This window comes from Coffea arabica, chromosome 8e (genome assembly GCF_036785885.1).
Source record: "Coffea arabica cultivar ET-39 chromosome 8e, Coffea Arabica ET-39 HiFi, whole genome shotgun sequence".
Classification (NCBI taxonomy): domain Eukaryota; kingdom Viridiplantae; phylum Streptophyta; class Magnoliopsida; order Gentianales; family Rubiaceae; genus Coffea; species Coffea arabica.
Genome location: NC_092324.1, coordinates 1,167,535 through 1,191,265, shown reverse-complemented (window position 1 = coordinate 1,191,265; position 23,731 = coordinate 1,167,535). Strand labels below are relative to the sequence as shown.

The 23,731-nt window shown below is 35.4% G+C and overlaps 3 protein-coding genes and 1 long non-coding RNA gene across 6 annotated transcripts; 1 reads left to right on the top strand and 3 right to left on the bottom strand.

The window, feature by feature from the left end:
- The first annotated feature begins 1,762 nt into the window (after positions 1-1,762).
- LOC113702683 (uncharacterized) lies at positions 1,763-3,875 on the top strand. The gene is made up of 4 exons (XM_072061821.1): positions 1,763-2,001; positions 2,239-2,500; positions 2,844-2,924; positions 3,031-3,875. Exons 1-4 carry the CDS (start codon positions 1,763-1,765, stop codon positions 3,772-3,774), a joined length of 1,326 nt encoding a protein of 441 aa, XP_071917922.1. The 3' UTR covers positions 3,775-3,875.
- A 4,953-nt stretch (positions 3,876-8,828) lies between these two features.
- LOC113703264 (uncharacterized) lies at positions 8,829-11,035 on the bottom strand. The gene is made up of 2 exons (XM_027224572.2): positions 10,198-11,035; positions 8,829-9,704 (listed from the first exon to the last, which is right to left on the bottom strand). Exons 1-2 carry the CDS (start codon positions 10,714-10,716, stop codon positions 8,895-8,897), a joined length of 1,329 nt encoding a protein of 442 aa, XP_027080373.1. The 5' UTR covers positions 10,717-11,035; the 3' UTR covers positions 8,829-8,894.
- A 6,164-nt stretch (positions 11,036-17,199) lies between these two features.
- Positions 17,200-20,820, bottom strand: LOC113703523 (uncharacterized). 3 transcript variants are annotated; one of them, XR_011819654.1, is made up of 5 exons: positions 18,485-18,924; positions 18,064-18,277; positions 17,690-17,802; positions 17,319-17,598; positions 17,200-17,214 (listed from the first exon to the last, which is right to left on the bottom strand). It is a non-coding gene; the product is annotated as an uncharacterized lncRNA (long non-coding RNA). The 3 variants fall into 3 exon arrangements; XR_003451471.2 differs by lacking the exon at positions 17,200-17,214 and adding an exon at positions 20,215-20,820 and having other exon boundaries at positions 17,274-17,598; positions 18,485-18,601; XR_011819653.1 differs by lacking the exon at positions 17,200-17,214 and having other exon boundaries at positions 17,274-17,598; positions 18,485-18,914.
- A 378-nt stretch (positions 20,821-21,198) lies between these two features.
- On the bottom strand, positions 21,199-23,695 carry LOC113704191 (ankyrin repeat-containing protein ITN1-like). The gene is made up of 2 exons (XM_027225918.2): positions 22,950-23,695; positions 21,199-22,463 (listed from the first exon to the last, which is right to left on the bottom strand). The coding sequence occupies exons 1-2, from the start codon at positions 23,226-23,228 to the stop codon at positions 21,657-21,659; spliced, it is 1,086 nt and encodes a 361-aa protein (XP_027081719.1). The 5' UTR covers positions 23,229-23,695; the 3' UTR covers positions 21,199-21,656.
- Between the last annotated feature and the right edge of the window lie 36 nt (positions 23,696-23,731).

Below are 23,731 nucleotides of genomic sequence, written 5' to 3'. Positions count from 1 at the left end.
TAGAAGTTTTTGAAAAAATTTTGTAGAAGTTTTTGTAAGATGAAAAACTTTTTTTTTTCCTTTTCTTTTTTTTCTTTCTTTTTATCTTTCTCTTTCTTTTTCTTTTTCTTTCTTTCCTTTTTCTTTTCTTTCCTCTCCTCTTCTTCTTCTTCTTCCTTCCCCCTCCCCCTTCCCCGTTACCTCTCCTCTGTCTCCCACCTCCAGCACCTCCGCCAGCACCACTTCTGTTCCTTTTTTTTTTTTTTTGCTTTTCTCCTCTCCCTCCCTCGCCACCCCTTTCCTCCCCTCTGCCCGCCGCCCCCAAACTTTTCCACCATTCCTTTCCTCTCCCCTCTGCCCGCCACCCCCTAGGCCCGCCACCCTCTTTGCCCACTCTCCCCCTTTCCTCCCCTCTCCCTCTCCTCTCCCCTCCCTCTCGCACTCCGACGTCCGAGGAAGGCCGACAGCTGTGCATTATTTTTTTTTTTTGCTTTTTCTCTCCCTCCCTCCCCTCCCCTCTTTCCCTCTCCCTCCTCTGCCACCCTCCCCCTCCCCCTTTGCGATCTGATCACGCGACCAGATCGCACCTAGCAGGAGGGGGAGGGAGAGGGGAAGAGGGTAGGGGAGGAGAGGGGGTGAGGGTGAGGGACTCAAAAATTTTTTTTGAGGTTACAGGCACCAGTATAGGTGACCGGCGCCGGGAGAGGTGGTGGAGGTGGTGGTTGGTGTGCTGGGTTGGGTGAGGAAGGAAGAAAAGATTTTGAGAAATTTTTTGTGCATAGAATTTTGAAATGTGTAGGTACAAAATTTTGGAAAGTTTTTTGGGGTTCCTGTAGCAAAAGTTGTTAAAAAACTAGTAGCTAAAAAAACTTGGTAAAAAACTAGGGTGCCAAACGGGCTCCATGGTTTAAAGTCTCGGCCGAGTCGTCACCACAATGGACCCCTCCGATACGATATCGGGACGAGATGACTCAGATTTATTTGACTCGCCGAGAATTCAACTGAGTTATCAAAAATTTGGTCAAGAAGTCTCTGATACGGATAGTCTCGATCGAGTCGGCCCAAGTCATCTCGAATCAACTCGCAAATTTACATTTTACAGATTTTCTTTTGCTAATTTTTTATTATTTTTGTTTAGCATATTTTTGAATATTATTCACAATTTTTAGAATATAAAATGCTTCAAAATTTGCATCTCGCCGAAACCGTGACTGATATGTTGAGACTGATGTGGAACGGTGTGGGCCGCGACCGCGACCACAACCGCAACTGCAACTTTGAACCATGGTCATATATGGTTCTGGGACTAAATTATAAAAACTGTTCATCTGAGTTTCCTCTTGTTTCTTTTTCTTAAACATTTGTTTGAATTGCTTTACCAATCGCAGACGCCCAGTTTTTTGGTAGAAAGTATCCTGTTAAACATGCATCTGCTATAGTTGAAGGCAAATTTCCTATTTGTCCTAAAATTTCGAAAGTTGTATTAAAGAAGCTTCTAATACTCAGCAGGTCCTCCTCGCTCCCGTAAAAGTCTTGCCTAAGTTTCTCTGAAGCTGCCTTCAGTGATATGTAGACGTCCGGCATATTTACTAGGAAAGACCTGTCTCCTTGTCTCATTTGATATACGTCTTAAAGAAAATTCTATGGCTTTACAAAGTCTTGAGATTACCATAAGTCAACCAGGACAGCCACCCCATATTGTAGTATAAATCTTTGCTGCGTTGTGAAATAAATATGCGATGCTTAAGTTAAAACCATAAAACAGGGAATTTGAGGGTTACAAATGGACAGAAGGCTTTGTGATGCAGCACTGGAAGGAGATGTTACCACTTTTTATCAGTTAATTCAAGAAGATCCACTTGCTCTTCATAAAGCTGCTTTGAAGTGTGAGGATAAGAATCCTCTTCACCTAGCAGCAATACTGGGCCATGTAGATTTTGTAAAAGCAATCTTACAAATTGAATCTGCTCATTATATGTGTTGGGCCCGTGATCGAGATGGCAGAAATGTTGGTAATAGTTTGTAATGAGTATGTTGAAATCTATTGTCCCACATTGAAAGAGGATAAAGTGCATGTTGCCTATATATGAGTCATTGTCCTATTCCTTTACAAACTTGTTCCAAGATATTAGTTTGGAGGGAAAGTTTGGTGGGAAACTTATTTCAAGATATATAAAATCTTGACAAGATATTAAGGAAAGTGCTTTCACGCCTCAAAGTCTCTGTATTTGTCTAGTATAGTTTTGTTCTTTACTACAGTTTTCTAACAAGAAATCCTTTACATCTTGCTGCCATGTATGGAAAATTGCCGGTCCTGTTACTGCTAATTCGTACCGGATTTCGCGCAGCTCTAGAGAAGACAGACGGCGGGGGAACCGTTTTGCACCTCTGCATCAAATACAATCAGCTGGAAGCATTGAAGATACTGGTTGACAAATTAAAAGATCCGGAGTTCGTGAATGCCAAAAATGAAGATGGCATGACCATATTGCACCTGGCCGTGTACTATGAGCAATATGAGGTACAAGTCCCAAATCATGTTGGCTTAGTTTGAAACAAAATTGGGATTAAATTTTAAAAAAATAAAAAGAAAACTTTTTCCAAGAATTGTCCAGCACTAACAAGTAGCAAATCATCTTGGCTTAGTTGAATTGGGATACAGTCTTATCTGGTGCAAATATTTTAACAGAGGGCCAAAGGCCCTTTACAAAGAAATTAGACTAGGAGTAGCTAGTCCTATAAAATCATTGCTTAACACATTCTCAAGTACATTCTCTGAGGGTTCTCTGAACACTTTCAGCCCTGGTTCCAAGCTCTGACTCAGTCTAGCTAGACAGTCTGCACTTGCATTGCCTTCCCTGCAGACATGCTTGACCTCAAAATCCCAGTTTTTATCCATTCAGCTTCTAACAAGTTTGATGAGGTTTAGGTGTGAGCTATTCTCTGTAATTCATCAGTTCCAAAATTGGTAAATGCAGACCATCAAATACTTGCTATTTAACGCTGGAGTAGAGGTGAACATCAAGAACGCAAACGGGAAAACGGCGTTAGACCTTTTTGTTTGGGCAGGGAGTCACCAAAAGTTCAGAAATTTCAAGCTGTCTTCAGGAGGCTGGTGCCTTGAAAGCCAAGGAAATTCGCTCCCCTATTGACGACCGGAAGCTCAAGCAGCTAGAGTGGTTCGAGAAAAGCAGAGAAGCAATAATGGTGGTGGCCATACTTATTGCAACCATGGCTTTTCAAGCAGGGATAAGCCCTCCAGGAGGTGTGTGGCAAGATGACTTGTTAGAAGGACCAAATCCACACACAATAGGAGAAGCTGTTATGGCACAAAAGCATCCAAAATATTACTGGCTTCTGATTCGGGCAAACACGATAGCATTTGTTTCATCTCTGAGCACAATTATTTTGCTCATTCGTGGGTCGAGCATCCCCAGCAAGTGCTTAATGCCGTTGTTGGCCTTTGTCATGTGGCTAGCCATTGCAACCATAGCCATAACTTATGCTATAGCACTTATTACAGTAGCACCAAAAGAAGCAAGAGGGCGGCAATTGGGTAATACAAGTGAGATTCTAGTCATCGTACTCATGGTCTGGAGCGGTTGGATAGTCACAACCCTGTATGAGATAAACGCTCTGTTCAAGAAATGGCTGAAAATTCATCGGATGGATAGCAGAGGCTACTTGTTTTCTGATTTTGTCCGTCAGGTGTTCTCTCGGGTCAGCTTGCGGGCACCCAGGTCTAGTGGCGGAGTTACTCCTCGTACCCCAAGTGGCGACAGCACTCGGGTGTAAATGCAAGACATGGAAAGCATGTAAATGCAAAATGTGGCAATAATTATTGGTATATAAATTCATATGCAGTGTAAAACAGAGATTTTTATAACAAAAATATTGTATTCATCTATCATTCATATGAATTCCTACAAGTTATTTGAGTTAGAATTGCATGTTATGTTATTTTTTTTCTTCGTTCTTGCAATTTGAATTTTTGTCTTGTTGCTAAAATCTGAACCCTTGCAACAGTTATTAGTTTGTTCACTAGTTCTTAAGGTAAACATGTCTGATGCTGTCGTGTACTCCAGAGCGGGCAGATGCCGAGAACTTCACAGGTGATAGAAGGGCAAGACTTTTTGGGGAGCAAGGGGGACAGGACATTAATATACTTCTAACCACGCATCAACTCCTGCAGACAATTATAAAAGTCAAATTTTCTCAGCTAGAACACTTCTGTCTTAAAAGGACTTGTAGCTTTACTCTGGTCGCTATATCAACAGGAGGGTCCATTTATAAGTGTATGCCAACTCATTATTTGTAATTTTTTTTATCACATCTTTACTTTCTTTGCTTATGTTCTTGTTTCCAGCTTTTATACACTCTTCCTCTCTTACACCTTATTGCACCGTGTTTCTTTCTAGAGCAAATGCGTGAAATGTCACTAAATTATTGCAATGTACCGCTTATGGTCACTAAACTTTTTTATTAGTCAAAAATATCACCGAACTAGTAAATTTGTACTGTTTAGATCACTCCGTGTATTTCTTCTATTATGAGAGACGGAAAGTATTTTATGGACAATTTCGTATGCAGAGCTTGAAACTCTCCAACATAAATTGCCCTTAAAACGTGTCAGACAACTCCTAAGTTCAAGAAACTATTCTAATTAATCATTCAAATTCCAAGTAAAGCCAAATAATCACAAGAAAAAATTAAAAGAACAAAAGAGGATACCTCAAGAATTTAATAATATAGCAAATCATATGTTTTAATATTTATCCTTTAGAAAATCATTACAGCTAATGTCGTTGCCCCTGACTATGGACACTGACGAGCAAAAAGACAAATGAATTTTGTAGCCATGCATGAAATGATAGAAATAGTGAGACAAAATTGTGAATGAACGGCCTTGTTTGGATTGCTTGTTTCCGTTGTAAAATATTGTCATTTTCCGTGATCACATTTCCTTATCACCTTTTTCCCTCACATATATCAAATCGCTACAGTAATTTTTTCATGAAAAATGACGGAAAATGCAATCCAAACACAAAAATTGTGCCTAGCCAAGATTGAACATTTCTAAGAAGTGAAAGGAAAAGATGTGTGATTCCACCAAAAAAAAAAAAGTTTTCCATTTGCGTAATTTTGATAAAAATGTGCATGTGTAGGAGAAAGCATCAACGTCAAAGTTCACAAATGTCAAAAAGAGCAAAATAAAACAAATTATGTTGTAGTGATGGTCATTAGTCATACTTCTCCACTTGGAATATATGTTAGACCTCACCTAACACACCCCAGCAACAAAGAAACTACTGACAAAGGCAATAATCTCAAAAGTTTGATACTTTTGAAAGAAAAAAAAAATGCCCATTCATTGTCCAATGGCTTTCCCTCCGACTTCCTTCTTTCCCCACCAATTCATTGAAAACAAACATAAGAAAGACAAAAAATACAAAATAAAAAAAAGTCAAAAATAAAAAGCAGATCCCATTTCATCATCCAAAAATAAAAATAAGCATTTCTTTTAAAAAAAAAAAAAAAGAATGTGAAAATGTCTAGTACTCATTGAAAACAACAGCGAGAGTCTCAAAGTTCATAGGTTCCTCCACGAAAAACTTCAACTCTGCAGCGCTTTTGGCAGTGGCAAACCTCGCCACAGGAGCTTTGGTCATCCCATCTCTCAACAACATGCTAGTTGCGCCACCAGAGGCCATAATAGCTTTGTAACCCCTGTTGGTGCTAGCCACCAGACACCCCTCAGTTGTCGCCATTAATCAAACCTGAAGGATGCCGATGAAAGGTCACATAGAGGTCACAGTACAGTTTGTTCTGTAGCCAAATATGCTGTTCCAGTTCACATCAACAATTCTGATCAAGCACCATATATGCCGGTGAATATGGTGAAGGAAAATGCACATGAGATGCTAAATTGGATCCCAAGAATTTTTGGAGCCTTCATTGTCTTGCACAAGAGTACAAACCCATGCCTGATACGATAGACAGCAGCAAATGTCATTAGAAAACAAGGAATTGGACCTATCTATTGGCAACATGTTCTATTCAGAGTTTGTCATCCTTGGAGCCCATAATATCACACGATTTTCCACCCTCATCCAGGTTATCTTGTGGGAAGAAGAAAGAAAAAAAAAAGCAGCAGAATAGGGTACTTCACTGGCTACTTATTGTTATTGTATAAATGTGGCTACGGGTCAAATGAACATAGCTTTCTTTTTTTCTCCTGTCGGTTTTTCTGCAATTTGGCAAGGGGTTTGAGCAAATCATAAATGAGTCGGCTAGCCATGATTCTGGAGAAGATTCATGAGATTATGACGTTCAAAATAGATGGCTGAGTAGTGTTTTAAGCAACAGTAAAAAATGCAGCGTAAGCATAATGCAGAGGAAATTGTTTTGAAACCTAAATTGTATCAAAATTATCATGTGAACACATAAAAGGGAAAATTATATATTTGACCCCCCTATGGTTTAGTGTTTTGTTGTACATAATCCTCTTATGGTTTCAAAAGTTATACATACCCACTCATGGTTTGGATTAAACTGTCAAAGTGACGGAAATGTTCATTTGTAACGGAACCTTACAAAATGTCCAAATTACCCTTGTTTAAAAATTTTGAAATAACCAAAATATATAAACATAATATACATGACGCACTAACCCGTATGATTTTATGTTTTATCATATAACCCCCTTATAATTTAATGTTTTACCATATAACCCCCTTATGATTTTCAAAATATACACGTAACGCCCTTGTGGTTAATAAATAATGTTCAACTTTACATAGGGATATTTTTGATATTTTTGGTGACTTCATTATAAATTGCAAATTCCGTTATTTTAACACTTTAATCCAAAACATGAGAGAGTTATGCATAGCTTTTGAAACTATAAAGGGGTTATGTACAAAAATACTAAACTACATGGGAATAAAGTGTAATTTACCCTATATATAATCACAATTATTGTACCTTTACATTTGAAAACGTTCTCGAATTAATTACATTTTTTATAAAGCTAATATCCGATACTTCTCCCAACGAGCGCATGTTATTATTAAGCACCGATGTTATTTATACTGCGGCCAACATTCCAACAAATGATTACTGTTCACTCACGCCACTTCAGGGCCTGCGTGAGGCCGAGCAGCCTAGTTTCAAGTATTTTGGGCCTTATCCAATCCAGCCAGAGGCCCAGAACCAGATGCCGAAGTTCCGCAACCATTTGACCAAGCTACGGATCTCATAGAGAGATGAGATAATATTAAAGCTGAACATCATGACCACAATAAGCACAATCACACTTAACTTTTAAATTTTTTTTTGGCTCATTCCTATTTATAATTGTAGTAATTTATTTATGTTTTAATGTTTATACAATGTATAAAGGAAGAATGTCATTATACGGTGTAAATACACAGTATCATCTTTTTGAAATTTCTAATATATCCTTAATCATAAGGGCAAATTTGTCCTAATTTAATCCAAAAAATTCTCCACAATTAGCAGCAGATGGTTATTTAAATCAGAAAATAGTTATGTGTTCAGTTATCCACTAACTACAACTCCCTCGCATCAGCACTATCACACACGTAGTCTGCTCTAGTCCCATCATCTTCTTTGTGTTTGATTGTCTACATTTTAATTAGGGTTATTATTACTTTATCCCCTTCAACTATATCACTACTATCAGTTTACTCCCTAACGTTATCTTTTAATCACTTCACCCTCATAAGTAATTTAACTCAACATGTTAAGAAATTTTGGATAAAAATACACTTTTATTCTGTAGCATTACTATATTGTTATTATTACTTTATTCCTTTAAATTATAGTTATATAATCGTTTTAATTCCTAACATTATTTTCTAGACATTTTACTTCATCGTTAATCTAACTAGTATAGTCAAAAAATTTTAAAAATATTGACCCTTTTATATATATAATTAAAAAAAAGTTGGAATGATTATTCTTCTTTTTTACTTTAAGATATCGAAAAATATAAAAATAAAGGATTTTGTCAAATTTCTTTTTTCACACTTATTAATACTAGGAAAAGAAAAAAGATAGAAAAGAAGGAGACAGAAAATTAGATTTCGCAAAGAAAATAATAAAGAAAAGTGTAACATTATCGTGTTAGTTTAAGGTTGTTGGAATTAGGATTGAAATTTGGTGGTAAACAGTAAAGTAAAATAATTTTAAAATAATAAAAGTATTTAATTCTTTCTTATTTTTTTTAAAAAAGAATTGAGTTCTCTCTTTCTCTCTACTCTCTCTCCCCCTTTCCCTCCCCCTCCCGATCTTTCTATTTGTTTTAATATTAATAAGATTGTCAATAAGAAAGAGATTAATACTTTGACTATTTTTCTTGATATTAAAATTGAAAAGAGCCACTTTAAATTTTTTATTATTTTTATTATACAAAAAGAAGGGTACTTTCTCTAAAGTTTTTTAACTTGTTAAGTTAGTTTAATGGTGAAATAAATTATCTAAAAAATAACTTTATGGGGTAAATAGATAATGAAACTATAGTTTATAGAGGTAAAGTGATAATAACTTTTAGGGCTAAACTTGTCTTTTTACTTTACTTAACAAACTCCGTTATGTTTAACCGTTAGTCTTAGAGGTAAAGTGACTAAAAAATAACATTAAATGAGAAATTGATAGTAGTACCAAACATTAAGGGGGTAAAGTGATAAAAACCTTTTAATTATAATGGAATTTGACCTATAAAGCCTATACAAATTTTTTAAAGAGATAATTTTAACAAATATATTTTTTATTAACTGCACATACGTTAGAGTATGCCTTAAGCACTAGCACTACTAATTGTACGAATGAACATTAAATCATTAATTTCCACAATTAATCGTTAAATTTCACCAGGAACAGAAAACCACAAGTCAAGGTAGTGGGGTAGCTGGGGTACATGGAGTAACTCCGCCACTGGACCTAGGTGCCCGCAAGCTGAGCCGAGAGAGCACCTGACTGCCAAAATCAGAAAACGAGTAGCCTCTGCTGTCCATCCGACGAATTTTCAGCCATTTCTTGAACAGAGCGTTTATCTCATACAGGGTTGTGACCATCCAACCGCTCCAGACCATGAGTAGGATGACTAGAATATCACTTGTATTACCCAATTGCCGCCCTCTTGCTCCTTTTGGTGCTACTGTAACAAGTGCTATAGCATAAGTTATGGCTATGGCTGCAATGGCTAGCCACATGACGAAGGCCAACAGCGGCATCAAGTACTTGCTGGAGATGCTCGACCCACGAATGAGCAAAATAATTGTGCTCAGAGATGAAACAAATGCTATTGTGTTTGCCCGAATCAGAAGCCAGTAATATTTTGGATGCTTTTGTGCCATAACAGCTTCTCCTATTGTCTGTGGATTTGGTCCTACTAACAAGTCATCTTGCCACACACCTCCTGGAGGGCTTATCCCTGCTTGAAAAGCCATGGTAGCAATAAGTATGGCCACCACCATTATTGCTTCTCTGCTTTTCTCGAACCACTCTAGCTGCTTGAGCTTCCGGTCGTCAATAGGGGAGCGAATATCTTTTGCTTTCAAGGCACCAGACTGCTGAAGAGACCTTGAAATTTCTGAACTTTTGGTGACTCCCTGCCCAAACAGAAGGTCCAACGCGGTTTTCCCGTTTGCGTTCTTGATGTTCACCTCTACTCCAGCGTCAACTAGCAAGAATTTGATGGTCTGCATTTACCAATTTTGGAACTGAGAAATTACAGAGAATAGCTCACACCTAAACCTCATCAAACTTATTAGAAGCTGGATAGAAAAGAGCTGGGATTTTGAGGTCAAGCAGCTCTGGAGGGAAGGCAATGCAAGTGCAGACTGTCTAGCTAGACTGAGTCAGAGCTTGGAACCAGGGCTGAAAGCGTTCAGAGAAACCCCAGATGTACTTAAGAATGTGATAAGCAAATGATTTTATAGGACTAGCTGCTCCTAGTCTAATTTCTTTGTAAAGGGCCTTTGGCCCTCCTTAGACCCCCAAAAAAATTTTTTTTTTTCCACTCGGAATCACATTGTTAAAATTTTTGCACCAGATAAGATTGTTGCATTCCAATTCAACTAAGCCAAGATGATTTGCTACTTGTTAGTGCTGGACAATTCTTGCAAAAAGTTTTTTTTTTTTTTAATGGCAATTTTTGTTTCAAACTAAGCCAACATGATTTGCGACTTGTACCTGATATTGCCCATAGTATACGGCCAGGTGCAATATGGTCATGCCATCTTCATTTTTGGCATTCACAAACTCTGGATCTTTTAATTTGTCAACCAGTATCTTCAATGCTTCCAGCTGATTGTATTTGATGCAGAGGTGCAAAACGGTTCCCCCGCCATCTGTCTTCTCCAGAGCTGCTTGAAATTCGGCACGAATTAGCACTAACAGGACCGCCACTTTTCCATACATGGCAGCAAGATGTAAAGGGTTTCTGCCATCTCGATCACGGGCCAAACACATAAAAAAAGCAGAATCAAATTGTAAGATTTCTTTTGCAAAATCTACATGGCCCAATATTGCTGCTATGTGAAGAGGATTCTTATCCAAGCACTTCAAAGCAGCTTTATCAAGAACAAGTGGATCTTCATGAATTAACTGACAAAGAGAGGTAACATCTCCTTCCAGCGCTGCATCACAAAGCCTTCTGTCCATTTGTAACCCTCCAATTCCCTGTTTATGGGTTTCACTTAAGCATCCCATATTTATTTCACTGCGCAGCAAAGATTTATACTACAATATGGTTAGGACGTGCATATTAAATGAGACAAGGACACAAACTTTTTCTGGTAAACATCCTGGACGCTGTCATATTATTCAAGGCAGCTCCAGAGAAACTTCGGTTGGCAGACAAGGGCTTTAACAGCCTCCTCTCCATTTCTCCCCCTGTGGTTCACCTTTTTACAAGGCTTTAAAGTATCTCACACTTGTTTCAGGACGCAGGAAGGATTTATCCGGGATATGGTGACTGCTGGTTGACTTGATAGTCATCTCAAGACTTTGTTAAGTCCAAAGGATTTTCTTTTAAATTTTGAGCATTTGACACGGTCTTGGTTCAGTAAAGAATGACTACATCGCATGAGAAATGGAATCAGGTCCTTAAAAAGGTAAAGGAAAGGGGCGGAACAATCATTGGTGTAATCGTGTCTAGGCAGTGTAAAACAGAGATTTTTATGACAAAAATATATTGTATTCAACTATCCTTCATATGAATTCCTGCAAGTTAATTGAGTTAGAATTACATGTTACATGTCATTTTTTTAATTTGATCTTGCAATTTGAATTTTTTGTCTTCTTGGTAAAATCGGAACCACGAACCTTTGCAACAGTTATTAGTTTGTTCATTAGTTCTTAAGGTAAACATGTTTGATGTTGTTATGTGCTCAAGAGGTGTACTCAGCGGGCAGATTCCGAGAACTTCAGTTGATAGAAGGGCAAGTCTCTTGCTTTTCGGGGAGCAAGGAGGACAGGAGGACATTACTATATTTCTAACTACGCATCAACTCCTGCAGACAATTAGAAAAGTCAAATTTTCTCAGCTAGAACAGTTCTGGCTTAAATGGACTTGTACCTTTACTCTGTTTAGGACCAAAGGCAGGAATCTGCATTTTGCACAGCACGTAACATTGTTTACACGTGATATAACCTACTTTCAACAACGCGTAACTTTAGAACAAAATTTTACGAGTCTCACACATGTTATTAAAATCGAGGTATAAGATGAAATTTAGACCGTACAAATTTTTTTTGCCAAATCTTGACCGTGAATTGCTCAGGAACGATAAGATGACCGTCCCTGCCCCATTTCCCTTTACTCTGGTCACTATATCAGCAGGAGGGTCCATTTATAAGTGTATGCCAACTCATTATTTGTGATTTTTTTTATCACATCTTTACTTTCTTTGCATATGTTCTTGTTTCCAGCTTTTATACACTCTTCCTCTCTCTCACCTAATTGCCACCATGTTTCTTTCTATGTAAAATCAAATTAAACTAAAGAAAAATAATAAATAAAAGACATAATGGAGGGTAGTGTAGTATATCAGCACTGCAAGAGTGGCTGGGGCCAAAGATGACCGTTTGGAAGCTTTAGATCTCCACCAATACGGTATGGTAGTGTATCAGCAGGAGCCTGGAGCGTCTAGGGCCGTGAATCCGACATGTTCTTGAAGATCTGATGCCCGCGGCCACGGGAAGGCGGGAAGCCATTAGACCATAGTTATAAAATCCGGCTCGGTTTGGCTGTCGGACCCAGATAATCCCGTGAACCAATCATAGGATCGAATTGAATTGCTCATTAAACTAAGTAAGTATTAAATTCGTTGATCAGTCAACGATCCGACGGTTCAACCGATGAATCCATTGAACCATCAACTTAAAAATTTTACTATTTTTATAATTTAAAATATATTATTATGTTATATAACATAGTTATTATGCAACCTACAATCGTACTGAAATAAGCCGCAAACGTTTCATGTGTCCATGATTGGAGATGAAAATGGGGTTAAGGATTAGAAGAACCGAGAAAATTCAAAATAGAAGGTTAAACCAATTGACTGAAATATTAACGTATCTATAACTTTCGACTAAAATTTAACTAAAAATGTGACCACTCACTAGGGAACGAAAGTGGCTATTTTTTTCTAAGATTAAAATCGCTTATTTTGATTCTTACATAATAAAATTTTTCATTAACAGTATGCGAGGAATGATTGGTATTACTTTCCTTTTTGTGCTTTTTTTGTGCTTGAGAAAGAAAAAGTCCCTGCAAAAAAATAAAAGACCCAAGCCAAGGAAAAATATATATATATATATATATATACGTCAATCTACTAGTTAGTATATTTCCAGATACAATATTGTCATGGCATCATCATTCTTAGCATTCACAAGATCGCGATCACTTATAGCCTCGGCAACCATCTCCAATGCTTCCAAGCTTATTATACTTTGAACAATTGCTGCCAGGACTTCTAGTTTGCCGCTCATGGCAGCGAGGTGTAAAGACTTCCTTCCATCCTCATCACCTTTACAACAAAATTTAAGGCATACCTTTATACAGCAATATTAGATCAAGAGAGATGGTTTGAAGGGGTGTTACAAATGTCACTGTCCTTAAACTTCAATTTGCCCCTACAATTTTGGTACGAAAAAGAGTTCCACAAATTAACTTTCAGGATATAACGAAATCTAGCGATTGACTGAGTTTTATACTAACGAAATCATTTCACTAAAAGCACTCAAGAGTTTGACAGATTTGTCTATATTTATGGAGAACTTTGCAAGAATACTTGAATCCTATACATATATAAAAAGGAGTTGGTGTTTGACTGTTGGATAAATGCGTTTTGGTGTGTGCATTACCCACCATACCCTTAGTGGGTTGATGCTTACACTGTGAATGTGTGGTTATGGAGTGATTGTTTCAACTTTACTTTTCAAAGTAGCTGTTAGCTGTGCAGTTAAGACAAAGAGGTTCTTCCATGGATTTGTAATTGCTGCAAATGGTCAGATAAGTAATTGAGCTTGTGCAAAGACTTCGAGGGGTTAATTGAATTATTGAAGCATGTTTACATGCTCACATGAATGCATTGAGAACAAGATTAATTCAATGCTTGATGGTGGAAATGTAACTGCAAACATTTTCCCTTCTAAACTTTTACAAAATCAATTGAGTTGCTCTAAAAAGTAGGATGATTAGAGCGAGCAATTATGGCCTCTTTGATACAATAGCAGTGGATGGAAGATGAGCGACCTCTTGGAAAGCATCTCTAAACTGAAATGGAAAGCCTTTTGCTCTTCTGAAGCATTTGTTGAGCACTTTTTTAGGAATCTACAATAATGGAGGTCGTTTACACAAAGCATGGTTGGATGAGTTGCTTAAGCTTCGTATTACCAAGATGGTGTCCGAAGAGATAAGGTTTCTTGCCCTATGTTTTTTAGGTAGATTCTATATGTGTGTGTATCCAATTTTCCAATGAAACAGTTACTATATTGGGGAATTTGCAATTGGAAAAGTCTGAAGTAACGAGCGTTATGATAACGAAACTGTTTTTACCTGATATAACAGGTAAAAACACTTTTAGCGACCATTTGATTACCTGTTATACTGGTCATCTAAATAAAATAGTACCTAAAAATATGGTTAGTAAGTTTTACATTAAAAATAGTAAGTTAACTCAAGAAATTAGTAACTTTTATGTCTCAAAAAGTAAATTTGAAGAAATATGGAACTTACTTTTTTTTTGAAGTAGATAACTACTCTATATCTAAAACTTACTTTTTGGAGAGTAAGTTTAGTTCAAATAATAGTAAGTTTTTATAGACTAATAGTAAATATTGTTGATAGAATAGTAAATTTGGGTTAATCATCAAAACTTACTAGTTTATGGCATAAATTTACTATTTTACTTAAAGAAACTTATATGGAACAAGTATTAGGAAGTTTATTTGAAATAATGCTAAGATTTTTTATTAATAATTGAAACTTAGTATTATAGTTAGTAATTACTCGTAATGTAAATGTATGATACACAATTGTACGTATCATTTATAAATGTTATATGTTTTAAGCATTTTAAATAAACTATGAAAACTTTTTTTTTGCATATGACCTTATAAAATATGTAAGAATAATTTGTCATATTATAAATTTTGAATTATTTTTGAATTTGTAAAAGGTTAAAAAGTTTGGATGACAGTAAAAAAAAATCTTTTGAGTTATATATAGAATTGCACTTATCTATACATCACAATTTCCATATATGGACACCGATGAATATAATAAAATGGTACGCAATTTTCATATATTAATGCCTATGAATTTAATAAAATGGTAAAATCTTAATAAATTTATTTTCTGGGTCACAAGTATAAAAATTAAAGTTGTATTAACATAGAATAATCTTTGAAAATTATAGTAAAATTACCCATATGTTAAGTTTTGTGACTTTCAAACATACTTTGTATCATTTACATTATGGATTTGTATCCATATGTTTTCTATCAAACTCTTTTTTTATTGGCAAATGGTAAGTAAATTATTATAAAAGGGCATTTTATAATAATCATAATTTTTAATAGATGAATTTTATGTAAACTGTTAAAATTATGAATTCACAAACGACTAAATCTGACTACTTTATGACACATATTAGTCTAAATGACTAAAAAATTACTGTAATCATGCACACGTTGATTGTTGAATTGAAATTTCTTTTATTACTAGTACAAGTTCTTCTAATCAAAGCAAAATAAAATCAAATATCTTTTCCTTTTGTATGCAATAGTTATGCTTAATAGAAAATTATTAAACCATTTTTACAGTACATAATTTCTCCTAAAATTTGTAACATTTACCATGACCTCTAACCTTGACATTGTTATTTAATTTACCTTCTAAATTTAATTTAATTTTCTTATATTAATTGTTATACTAAATTTATATTTTTTGTTATTATATTATTTCTCATTTTGTTTAGGCTTTTACTCTTATTATTTCTTGTGTCTCAGATGTAAATTTATTAAAACTTTATCATCTTATTATATTCATAGGTGTTAATTTATAAAAATTTTGATATATAAACAAGTAATATTCTATATATAACTAGGAAGATTTGTTGTTATTATTATCCAAACTTTCAAACTTTTCAAAAATTGAAAATAATTAAAAACTTATAATACGACAAAATTTTATTACATATTTTACGAGATTATGTGAAAAGTCAAACTTTTTTCCATAGTATTTTAAAATATGTAAATAAATTTTTTTAAATGTTAACTATAATCTTGTATTATACAGGTATATTATGAGTACTTACTAACTAAGGTACTAAAAATTAATCATTAATAAAACATCTTATCGTTATTTCAAATAAATTCCCTAACACTAGTTTGAAATATGTTTTAAAGTAAAATAGTACATGTGTCTCATAAATCAGTAAATTTTGATTATTAATTAATTTTACCATGTTATCAGTAAGAATTACTATTTATGTATTAAAACTTACTATTACATGAATTAAACTTACACTATAAAAAGTAAGTTTGGGATATAAAGTAGTAATTTATTTATTTAAAAAGTAAGTTTAATATTTATTCCAATTTACATTTTGAAGTATAAAAGTTACTAATTTATTACTGTCAACTTACTATTTTAGATGGAAAACTTACTTTCTTATTTTTAAGTGTTATCCTATTTAGGTGGATAGGCCTATCAAATAATCAAATGGCCGCTAAAAGTAAATAAAAAATAAATCGAAAATGGTCATATAAGTGTTATCCTATTTATGTTTCAAAAAGTAAATCGAAATAAAAATGAAAGTTACTTTTTTTAAAAATTAAATTACTACTCTACATTCGAAACTTAGTTTTGTGGGGAGTAAGTTTAGTTCAAGTAATAGTAAGTTTTTATAGATTAATAGTAAATCTTGTTGAAAGAATAATAATTTGGTTAATCATCAAAACTTACTAGTTTGTGGCATAAATTTACTATATTACTTAAAGAAACTTATATGAAACAAGTATTAAGAAGTTTATTTAAACTAGTGCTAAGATTTTTTTATTAATGGTTGAAACTTAATATTATAGTTAGTAGTTGTTGGTAACATAAATGTATAATAATGATTGTATGTTTCATTCATAAATGCTTTGTGTTTTAAGCATTTTAATAAATGTATGCATCATTTATAAATGTTATGTGTTTTAATAAATTTATTTTCTAGGTCACAAGTATAAAAGGTAAAGTGATCGTATCTAATGTAGCGTAATCTTTTAAAATTATAGTAAATTTACCCATATATTAAGTTTCGTGAGTTTCAAATATATTTCGTATCATTCACAATATGGATTTACATGCACATTTTTTATGAAACTTGCTTTTAATTGGCAAATAGTATGTAAATTATTATAAAATGTCATTTTATGATAATCATAATTTTTATAGGTGAATGGAATAGGTGCAAGATCTTGATACTGTACTACAACACAAATTTGGGGATAAGTACAAGTTTCAGGCATCGTCATTTGAATTTGACGAATCTCCTAACATTCCTAAACAACCGAATAGGTAACTTTCATTAATGACGTTTTAAAGCCTAAAAAACCGTGTGCTGAGTATTGTATAACAAGAGTATTTGAGTTGCTTTTCGAGTTCTGCTCATCAAGTAAGCCAGTCCAATTTGAAGTAAACAGCAAAATCTACATGCACAAGACATTTGATATGAAATTGGTATTTCAAAATAGGAGAAAACGGCTCATTTTGAGCATCAGAATGAATCTAACTTTTAATAATTGATACTTACGCATCAAAATTAAGCTGGCAGGACACTAGATATAGCTATCTAAGCATGACAAGATTACATGGCCAAGAACTGAATTTAGAGCACAAAGACTTTGGCTTCAGAAATCTGAAGCAATCAAAAGGCAAGTAACTTGATTTGAGAATTTGATCACCAGCATCAAGGGCTCTGATATCACTATCAAAAGCTTCAGTTTGGATTGACATTTCTGGTTTACAAACCCAAGAGCACTTGGATGCTAACAATATCTGAAATTTGATCACCAAACTTTTTTCCAAGCAAGCTGAAATTATTCACATTAAAACAAGTAAACACCAGAAATTGCAAACTAAGGAGATTATGTTCAGATTTACAATCAAAACGCATTAAACTACCTTCGAAGAAACTTAAATCATCCTAAAAGCTTTGAGCAAAGACGTGCAAAAACATTTGTACTCTCTCAAGAATAAAATTCCTTAATGGTCTTGGCTGAAATCTGGTTCATTCACTACAAAACCATCACAAGATTTGTATTAAAAAAAGGCCACAACAACACATAATCATAGCAAATAAATAACATAAAACTTAGGCGTGAAGAAGGAAAAATGTACCTGAATACTTTTCATCTCCTAACAAGCTAGTGTTTTGTACATGACTTTGGATTAATGAAGGATTGCATGCCCACATTAATGCCTATACAAATGCAAATAGAGCACCATTATATTTCATGCCTTCACACAAAAATAAATAAAAGCAAGCTATACATTACCTGACCAGGAGGAATGATCTGAAACCAATTACTATCCATTAATTCCTTATTGCATCCATGCTGTGAATCTGATTGCAATAGGCCATCGGATGATCCTATCAGATTCAAATTTACATTCTCAACATTATTGGGTGCCCCAACATGATCATAATTGTGAGTTTCATATGCATCTGTGCACACTTTAGTACATTTTCGTCTATCATGTCCAAATGACCTGCGGGAAAAAAATTGCCAAGCACAATCCATAAACAATAAGATTGAATTTATAAAGGCGTATATGAAGTGTACATATATAACTAACATTTTTGGCCTTCTAACATAAAGCCAATGAGTGGATGAAATTTAGCATTGCTCATTCATATCTGGTTTTGCAAAGCTATTCTAACCGTAGAATAAGTCAATTTTAAGAGTAGGTGATTACTTGCAATTTTTGCATCGTCTTCGCTTTCGCTTGTGAGTGGACTGTTTTGCCTTTTGTCCCTTTGTAGCAACAACAATTGGACCAAGAGAAAGTATGGACCAAAGTGGAAACCTTTGCCTGGGAATTCAATCGTATCGTTGGAATTGAGAACTAAATAAGAAGAAGACAGATGACTTTAAAGAGATAGGTGATACCCGAAAGTGTTTCAGGAACCCAAAACCGTTTTCAGCAACCCAAAATCATTTTTAGAAACCCGGTGATTTTTTCACTTAAATATGTAAATTTTTTACTTTTAGTATTAGTAAGTTTAGTTTAAACATAAGTAAATTTTGTCAAATAATAAGTAAATTAAATTACTCAAAGTGTAAATTTCTATTTCTGACTAAAACTTATCTTTCAGGCATATACTTACTAGTTTGAATTAAAAACTTACTTATCTTCTCGACTTGACAACCCGTTTCTTTTCTAGGTATTTTATTATTAGAACTCCATTCTCTCTATATTACAAACCATCATCAAACTAATTGAAAACCTCAATTCTCATATAAACCATTCATCTGAATTTTGTTCCAATCAACCCATTCAACAGATTTATGTTCCAGTCTAATCGTTATGATATAGCAATGGCATTAACAAGCTATTTTGACTCTCCCGGTAAGGGTTTACGTATTAGTAATTTTTTAGGAGGAAGATGAGTTATTCACATGTCCAAAATATCGAAACAACCAGCATAATCTAATCCTTAGTTCAATGAAAGTCACAAATTTGCGGGTAGGTAGATTAGATTATGTTGAATGCCTTTGGCTCTTTACAATGAAATTCAAAATTTTTTCTCATGACAGAGCAAAGACGGTGATATAATTGATTGTGTCTATATGTATCAACAACCAGCATTTGACAATCCTTTGCTCAAAGACCCCTGGATTCCGCAGGTTTGCCCCATGCAACACCATTCAAAAGACAAATAAACAAAAAAATGCAAAAATATGAAGTATGTATAACACCATAATTGATTGATGGTCGGAAACTGTTCTATGAATTTTCTCTCCTTTCCTGACTGAAGAAGAGGGAAGATGTGATTCTACAAAATCTACATGTATCATAGGATGGTAATAAGAATTGCTTCTGCAACACAGATTTACAAGAGTAATAATGGCCAAATTTCCGTGGCATTGCAGACGTTACAATGGAGTAAAAAATTCAAGAGGCTGATAATAAATTTCCATAGAAACAACAGATTCGCAACAATGATTCTAGATCAGTCCAGTTCAATAACATATGCTCCATCAAGCGTATCAACTTAGAATTCCAAAACGGGAGAAACCTCTCTTGCCTGAAGAATTCAAGTTATAAAGCTCATGTTGAGTTACTAATATATTAGTAATTCTCACCCGCACAGAGTAGCAATCACAACATACAAATTTCTCTTTGACATTTCACCAAACATCTTATATGCATTCACAAATTAATCACATTTAACTTAAACGTCTGGTCTCAAGTCCTTTCCTAGATGTTTCACATGGCTATTAAACATATTTTACCCGTAGACAATCAAAATTACAACCATTTCCTAGATGTTTCAACGGACATTTTCAGCCCCAAAATTGCAATAAAATCTTCAAATTCTCAGCCTTGATTTCCCAAGAAAATCTTGACAAACAAAACAAATGAAATATAAATAAATTACAGCAATATAATCAAACGATTTCAAGAGAACATGATGATCTAACCTCGTCACTGCTATTTTTCATATGCTCTTTGGCTGGCTACCACCGTCGCTAACCCTTTTGTTGTGTTTGCATATATGGCAGCACTCAAACCCAACCGAACGATGAGAAAGGATAGAAGCAAAGTGTGAACTAAAGATGAAAATTTTGAAGTGAGAAGATTTATTCAATTGTAACAAAGAGAAAGTGTGGATCAAAGTGGAAACCTTTGCCTGGGAATTCAATCGTATCATTGGAACTGGGAACTGAATAAGAAGAAGGTAGATAACTTTAAAGAGAAAGGTGATACCCAAAACCGTTTTCAGGAACCCAAAACCGTTTTTTTACTTAAATATGTACATTTTTTACTTTCAGTATTGGTAAGTTTAATTTAAACATAAGTAAATTTTGTCAAATAATAAGTAAATTAAATTACTCAAAGTGTAAATTTCTATTTCTGACTAAATCTTATCTTTCAGGCATATACTTACTAGTTTTAATTAAAAACTTACTAAAGTTAATATTAATTATTTTAATATAATATTTAAAAAGTCACTAAAAGATTTGATCTGTCACTAAAGGTAATAGAAACCTATAATAGCAGGTTTCCCTAATATCGTTACCATAACTATAGGCAATGTAGCACTGTCCTTTGCAATTATATTTGTAACTATATCCTTGCATGTTTGCCGGTGACTCGAGTTCAAAATTCAAATGTGAGACAAGGGGTTCATCCAGCAGCAGATTTGTCATCAATGTACTTTCTAAAACAATTGTTCCATTTAATGCATTATTTTCATGCATTGGCTACAAAGCCTACAATGCAAGATGGTCTATATCACCTACTTACAGAAGAAGCCACCAAGCATCTAACCAAATGCTGAAACTCCACCTAAGGCCATGCTGCCTCAACTATGACTCTGCACTTATATAGACGATTATGCCTTTGCTATGCTTGCTATCATACTATGGTATCCTTATATATTTTAACACTGTTGCACTATGGTGTCCTTATAATACTTTGCATTTGCACACATCTTCAATTACAAACTGCTTTCCCTACAAAGGTTACAATTCCTGCGTCGAGCGCGGGTGCCACCCCTAGTGATTATAATAATCCAAATCACTCCATATACAAACTAATTGGTTGGTTATATTTAAAGAGCTATTCATGTCCCTTGAAAATGAACATACCCATTCGCTAATTCATGGCTTTAGTGAATAGGCACCATAACCAACTACTAGTCATTAGAGTTGCAACTCTTTATGTTGAAAATTCTTCAACAATCACGCACTAAACACACGTAAGAGAATTCTTATCCTCACACTTCAAAGCAGCTTTACGAAGAACAAGTGGATCTTCTTGAATTAACTGATAAAAAGTGGAACATCTCCTTCCAGTGCTGCATCACAAACCCTTCTGTCCATTTGTCACTCTACAATTCCCAGAAACAGAAAACCGCATGTCAAGGTTGTGGGGTTGGGGTAGGTGGAGTAACTCTGCCATTAGGCCTGGGTGCCCGCAAGCTGAGCCGAGAGAGCACCTGACTGCAAAAATCAGAAAAAAAGTAGCTTCTGCTGCCCATCCGGCGAATTTTCAGCCATTTCTTGAACAGAGCGTTTATCTCATACAGGGTTGCGACCATCCAACCGCTCCAGACCATGAGTAGGATGACTAGAATATCACTTGTATTACCCAATTGCCGCCCTCTTGCTCCTTTTGGTGCTACTGTAACAAATGCTATACCATAAGTTATGGCTATGGTTGCAATGGCTAGCCACATGACGAAGGCCAACAGCGGCATAAAGTACTTGCTGGGGATGCTCGACCCGCGAATGAGCAAAATAATTGTGCTCAGAGATGAAACAAATGCTATTGTGTTTGTCCGAATCAGAAGCCAGTAATATTTTGGATGCTTTTGTGCCATAACAGCTTCTCCTATTGTGTGTGGATTTGGTCCTTCTAACAAGTCATCTTGCCACAGACCTCCTGGAGGGCTTATCCCAGCTTGAAAAGCCATGGTTGCAATAAGTATGGCCACCACCATTAGTGCTTCTCTGCTTTTGTCGAACCACTCTAGCTGCTTGAGCTTTCGGTCGTCAATAGGGGAGCGAATATCCTTGGCTTTCAAGGCACCAGCCTCCTGAAGAGACCTTGAAACTTCTGAACTTTTGGTGATTCCCTGCCCAAACAAAAGGTCTAACGTGGTTTTCCCGTTTGCATTCTTGATGTTCACCTCTACTCCAGCGTTAACTAGCAAGTATTTGATGGTCTGCATTTACCAAATTTGGAACTGATGAATTACAGAGAGAATATCTCACGCCTAAACCTCATCAAACTTATTAGAAGCAGGATGGATAGAGGCTGGGATTTTGAGGTCAAGCATGTCTGGAGGGAAGGCAATGCAAGTGCAGACTGTCTAGCTAGACTGAGTCAGGGCTTGGAACCAGGGCTGAAAGTGTTTAGAGAACCCCCAGATGTACTTAAGAATGTGTTAAGCAAATGATTTTATAGGACTAGCTACTCCTAGTCTAATTTCTTTGTAAAGGGCCCTTGGCCCTCTGTAGAACCGCAAAAAATTTTTAATCGGAATCACTCTGTTAAAATTTTTGCACCCGATAAGACTGTATCCCAATTCAACTAAGCCAAGATGATTTGCTACTTGTTAGTGCTGGACAATTCTTGGAAAAAGTTTTTTTTTTTAAATTTAATGCCAATTTTTGTTTCAAACTAAGCCAACATGATTTGGGACTTGTACCTCATGTTGCTCATAGTACACGGCCAGGTGCAATATGGTCATGCCATCTTCATTTTTGGCATTCATGAACTCTGGATCTTTTAATTTGCCAACCATTATCTTCAATGCTTCCAGCTGATTGTATTTGATGCAGAGGTGTAAAATGGTCCCCCCGCCGTCTGTCTTCTCCAGAGCTGCGCGAATTCCGGCATGAATTAGCACTTGCAAGACTGCCACTCTGCCATACATGGCAGCAAGATGTAAAGGGTTTCTGCCATCTCGATCACGAGTCCAACACATAAAATGAGCAGATTTAACTTGTAAGATTGCTTTTACAAAATCTACATGGCCCTGTATTGCTGCTATGTGAAGAGGATTCTTATCCTCAAACTTCAAAGCAGCTTTATCAAGAGCAAGTGGATCTTCATGAATTAACCGATAAAAAGTGGTATTGATACTACAATATGGGGTGGCAGTCCTGGTTAACTTATGGTAATCTCAAGACTTTATAAAGCCCATAGAATTTTCTTTTAAGACGTACGTTTACGTATCACTGAAGGCAAGGACACATTTCTTTCCCGGTTAATATGCCGGACGTTTACGTATCACTGAAGGCAGCATCAGAGAAACGTCAGTTGAAATACTAGGGCAAGACGTTTAGGGGAGCGAGGAGGACCCGCTGAGTATTAGAAGCTTTTTTAATACAATTTTCGAACTTTTTAGGACAAATAGGAAATTTGCCTTCAACTATATAGCAGATGCATGTTTAACAGGATACTTTCTACCAAAAAACTGGGAGTCTG